General features: G+C 57.8%; 1 protein-coding gene across 1 annotated transcript; it reads left to right on the forward strand.

Moving 5' to 3' along the window:
* Positions 1-4,541: 4,541 nt before the first annotated feature.
* On the forward strand, positions 4,542-5,483 carry LOC128276144 (thymidylate synthase-like; the record flags this gene model as incomplete). Its single annotated transcript, XM_053014610.1, has 3 exons — positions 4,542-4,896; positions 4,970-5,316; positions 5,394-5,483. Coding segments are annotated over exons 1-3 (792 nt in total), but the record flags the coding sequence as incomplete, so codon positions are not given.
* Between the last annotated feature and the right edge of the window lie 5 nt (positions 5,484-5,488).

Here is a 5,488-nt window from a genome sequence, read left to right on the forward strand (position 1 = left end):
CACCTTCATATGATCGTCGTGAGTCAGGAGCAGCTTCATCGTCTCAGCTGACTCCGGTTCTTTAGCGTTGCCTTCCCTTGTTGGGAGCGCTTTCCTTCTTCTGGACCGACAACTCCTTTGGCCACCGAAGCAAACACCAGCAAGCGAACAACGCTTTTTTTACATTAAGTGCTTAATTTATTACCATTACATTACAATACATTAAACATTTAATAACACTTAAAGCCTAAGCACAGCACAACTACACCCCCCCTGGTTTCGGCCTCGTGAGGTTCTATCTTGGGGGCGGGCTGCTCAGCTCGACCAGCGAGCTTCCGCGCCTGACGCCTAGGCGTTTACGCCCCTCTTCCGCGGCCCGTTCTCACGGGCGGGTTTGTCTTCCCCGTTCTGGCCTCCCTCGGTGCGCATCCCATCCATCGCGCAGCACCTCCGTTATCTCTCGGCACCCCCGAGCGATGTCTCGCCACCTCTCCGGGCTGGCGAGAAGCTGCCCCCTAGCGTGTCCGCCGTTATGCGGCCCTCGGGGCCGTCCAGCAGGCGCGAGCGCACTTCGGCAAACCGTGGGCACTCCACCAGCACGTGCTCCGGTGTCTCTGGCACGCCGGGGCAGGCTGTGCAGTAGGGGGACTCGGTGAACGTCATGGCGTGCAGGTACTGCCTGAAGAATCCGTGTCCGGAGAGCACTTGCGCCAGATGAAAGCTCACCGTCCTGTGGTTCCTACTGCACCATCGCTCCACGTCCGGGATCACGCGGTGGGTCCAGCGGACGAACCGGCTCGCCCCTGGTTCCGCTGCCGCTAGGTCCCACTCCGCCTGCCATCGCTGCGCGCCTCCCTAACGGTGGCCGCGGACTCGCGTCCGGTCTCGCGGCGTCGCAGCTGGTAGCAGCGAGCGTCTTCCTCCACGACCAGACAGATCGGCGGCATGCCTGCCAGGACCATGGCCACTCTGTGCGACACGGTGCGGAAGGTTCACGCCACCGCCTTTGCTGCCGCACCGTGCGCCTGCTGCAGTTTCTGCTGGTTTCGAACGATTTGCAACCCCTCAGCCCACACAGGGGCTGCGTACCGCAGCACCGACTCCGACACGCTGGCCAGCAGGCGGCGTCTGCTGGTGGATGTTGAGGCGTGTCGAGGCATTAACCACCGCAGCGCCCGCGTCAACCGTGCCGCCTTCTCCACCGCGAAATCCACATATCGATTCCACGACATGTGGTCCTGGAGGATGACACCCAGGTACCTCAGCTCTCGGACCGCTCGAAGCTGGACGCCTGCCGCCTGAAAGTCCACTAGTTGCGTCCCGTTTCTGAGGCTGCTGAAGACCAGCGCCTCGGTCTTCTCAGGAGCCAGTCTGAGGGAGTGCAGCTCTAGCCACTGCTGTACGGCCGCTATCGCACGCTCGGCGTCGTCCGCCGTGCCCTGCGGTGTTGTGTGCGGTAGCAGCAGCATGACATCGTCCGCGAACCCGACGACACGCCCACCCTCCGGAAGTCCAATGGACAGTACGTCGTCGTACATGACGTTCCAGAGGGTGGGTCCAAGAATGGACCCTTGGGGCACGCCGGCCGTCACCGCCCTCGCTACCACGCCGTGCGTCGTCTCGTACAGCAGCGTGCGGTCCTCGAAGTAGTGCCCGAGTACCCGCATCAGCCCAGCTGGTGTGCCCTTGCGCTGCAGCGCCGCGCCGATGGCCGTCCAGCTCGCCGAGTTGAATACATTGCGCACGTCAAGCGCCACCGCCATGCAGCACTGGCGGTCCCTGGTGTTGGTGCGATTGTGCGCCCGCGCGCGGCGCGTGCTGTCCACGACTACTCCGATGGCGTCGATTGTCGACCGACCCCTGCGGAAACCATGCTGGTCCGCCGCAAGCAGGGGGCTGCCCGGGCCGCCCTCGAGGTGCTCACGCAGCCGATTCAGCAGGACCCGCTCGTACACCTTGCCGACGGCGTTCAGCATGCACAGCGGTCTGCTGGACGATGGCAGGCCTGGCGGCTTGCCCGGTTTCGGTATCAGCTCCAGCCGTTGTTCCTTCCACTGTACAGGGAATGCCCCGGTGCCCAGGCACCTCTGGAACAGGACCCGGAAGACGTCCGAGTGAGCCTGCTACCGAGACCGCCGCGTTTGGGATACCGTCCGTGCCGGGTGCTTTCCGCGGGTGGAGGCTGGCCGCGATTGCGAGTAACTCGCCTGTGGTGACTGGCCGGGTCCGCGCTTGCGCTGTCTCCGTTGTCGCCGCCGGCCACTGCATCGCCGGATGTGTGGGGAACAGCTCGGCGACGATCCGTCCCAGTACCGCCGGGTTACGCTCCTGGGGCGAGCTCGCGCCTCGGATCCTCGTCATGGCGGTCCGGTACGCCCCTCTCCCAGCGGTCATCCTCTACTGTGGCGATCAGTTCTGCTGCCGCGCGCCGCTTGCTGTGCTGGAAAGCCAGCGTGAGGGCCCTTCGGGCACCTCGGGCACCTCGGAACTCCTCAAGGCGCTCCTCGGTCTCTCTTTCCGTGCGGGCACGATCCAGGCGCTTGCGCAGCCGACCTGCGGTTCTCTTTAGCCTGGCGATGTCGTCATTCCACCAGTGAACTGGGCGGCGGGTGTTGCCTCCCGAGCTGCTGCAGCGTGACATGATCGCGTCGCACGCACGGACGAGCTGCCCAGTCACTGCCCCAGCAGTGGCGTCCCCCTCGTCAAACCGATGCACCGTCAAGGCTAGCCGGAAGGTGTCCGCGTCGAACTGCCTCGCGGCCCAGCGCCTGATCCTCGCCTCCGGCCTTCGCGCTGCGGAGCGCGCCACGGGCGTCCCCCTGCGCGGTGGGGTTCCTACGCTGAACCTAATGGCCGCGTGATCTGACTGGGTGTGCTCGGACGAGACGCACCAGTTCCCCGGCACGGCCACCGACGACGAGGCGAACGTCACGTCCACTATGGACGGGCCAGCTACTCCGGCTCCCAGGAAGGTAGGGGCGCTGCCGCGATTTAGGAGGACGAGGCCCAACTGCTCCGCCGTTGCCAGTAATTCCTCGCCCCTCCGATCGGTCCGCCTACTCCCCCATTCTACCACCCACGCATTGAAGTCCCCTGCGAGAACTACGCGGGGCCGGCCGCGTGCCACCAGCAGGATAGCGTCCATCCGGCTGCGGAACACACTTAGGGGCAGACGAGGGGCCACGTAGCAGCTGATGAACGTGATGCCGCCCACCTCCGCCACCGCCATGCCCTCCGTCGGGAATGCTCTCACGCGCTGTATAGGCAGCGTGCCCCCTGCGTAGATCGCGGTTCTGCCGCTGGGGTCCGCCACCCACCAAGGGCTGCCTCTCAGCATCCACAGCGGCTCGGACAGCAGTGCCACCTGAGCCGGCCCGCGCTCCGCGACTTGCATCAGCAGGTCCTGGGCGGTCCTGCGTCGCGCCAGGTTTACCTGGATCACCTCAATGAATGTGAGGCGATCCCTGGCACCCTGCAGTCCCTATGGTGTGGCGGCCGTTGCACTTCAAGCATCGGGGCGCTTCCTCGCACGTCGCCCGTCGATGTCCCTCTCCTCTCCTCCGCACTGGATGCACAGATGATGGATGACTGCTTCTGGCTTGTGGATTGCTGCACTAACCTGTGATGTGGTGAAATCTTCACCTATAAGACTTATTCCTTCTTGAATGAATTCTCTTTCGTCGATTTTTGACCCGCTTTCGAGTCACCATGACCAGGAAAGGGCACCAACTTGTATGTTTCGTGTAAATAATGCATCCCTGGAACATAATGCCGTTGTAGTTGGTTTCCTAATGATGATTTACAATCCATATAGGAAAAAAGTTTAACTCCTTATAATGAGAGGTGAATCAAATCAAAGATTCATCACTCCAAAACAGCTTTTCTCACAATAAGCGAGGTTTCAAAGCATACAGATAGTAAAATACCGTCCTTTTTTTCGTATTGGCCATGGTTAGGTGCGGAATTTTGTTGAAAACAAGGCCAGATTTGTCTACATGCTATAGGCTACGTCGAATGATATGTACGGAAGGGAGTTGTATACCGTATCGTTTTTGGCCAATATTTTAGTCGGATTGTAAATGGTTTGTGGAGGAGATATTCAATATACGTTTATTAACTCGTTTTGGTTTTGATTTTTTGCGGCCACAAACTTTACTATGATGAATTTTCACTACTCTTCACTTCACTTCACTTTGTAGATACTTACCGTAATCAACAAGTGCCTATGAATAACTATTTAATATCATTTTCAAGCGCGATGGTTTGTTTACGTCTTAAACGATATTCTTCTGCGCTTCAAACTTCACTGAAATGTCACATATACAGAAAGGATCAAAGGCACGAAGGTTCAAAATGCTTGAGCGCCCGGTCGAAGGTCAGAGTGATGGTCACAGTGACGAAGGACGCTCTATTCGCGGGAAAGAGGCAGAAAATATTGATCAGTATGGAGTGTGAGTGACTATTTTGTTTGCCGCCAAAATGAGCGCGTGGCCAAAGAGAAGCCATTAACTCGAGCAAGCGCTGTGCGGTGCTGTCGCGAAAGTTTAACAAATTGCAAAGTAATGTCTTCAAACGAGAATCTCGCCCCAACGGAATCGGATTTCGAAAACAAAGACGAACTCGGTTACCTGCAACTTATTCGGGAGATTCTTGCTAAAGGATGTAAGCGAGACGATCGCACCGGTGTTGGAACTGTGGCTCTGTTTGGTTCGCAACTGCGGTACAGTCTCAGGGACGGTACCTTTCCGCTGTTGACGACGAAAAAAGTGTTCTTCAGAGGCATCGCAGAAGAGCTGCTGTGGTTCATCAAAGGATCAACGAACGCGAAGGAACTGCAGGCCAAAGGTGTGCGAATTTGGGATGGTAATAGCACTAGAGAGTTTCTGGATTCTTGCGGCTTCACCGATCGAGAGGAAGGTGCGCTTTGATTAGGCTTCAGTAGTACCGATCGCTTTGAGGTAGCCTTAATTATTCTACTCCTGTGCGGCAGGTGATTTGGGGCCAGTCTATGGATTTCAGTGGCGTCACTTCGGTGCTAAGTATAAAACATGCCACGACGACTACAGTGGCAAAGGAAAAGACCAGCTGGCGGAGGTCATAGATAAGATCAAAAACAATCCAACCGATCGGCGCATCATTATGAGCTCCTGGAATCCGGTGGACATATCAATCATGGCCCTACCGCCCTGTCACTGTTTGGCGCAGTTTTTCGTGGCAAACGGAGAGCTTTCGTGCCAAATGTACCAACGTTCGGCCGATGTAGGTTTGGGTGTTCCGTTCAACATTGCGAGCTATTCTCTACTCACGCATATGATTGCGCACGTAACAGGGTTGAAGGTAAGTGAAACTGCGACCGACGTACTCGGTTCAACGTTCAATCGAACAAATGTCCAACTATTCCGATACCTTTGTAGACTGGCGAGTTCATACACACGACCGGTGACACCCATATCTACCTGAATCACATCGACGCACTGAAAGAGCAGGTCCAGCGAACGCCGAGAAAGTT

Source organism: Anopheles cruzii, unplaced genomic scaffold (assembly GCF_943734635.1).
Source record: "Anopheles cruzii unplaced genomic scaffold, idAnoCruzAS_RS32_06 scaffold00625_ctg1, whole genome shotgun sequence".
In the NCBI taxonomy this organism is placed as follows: domain Eukaryota; kingdom Metazoa; phylum Arthropoda; class Insecta; order Diptera; family Culicidae; genus Anopheles; species Anopheles cruzii.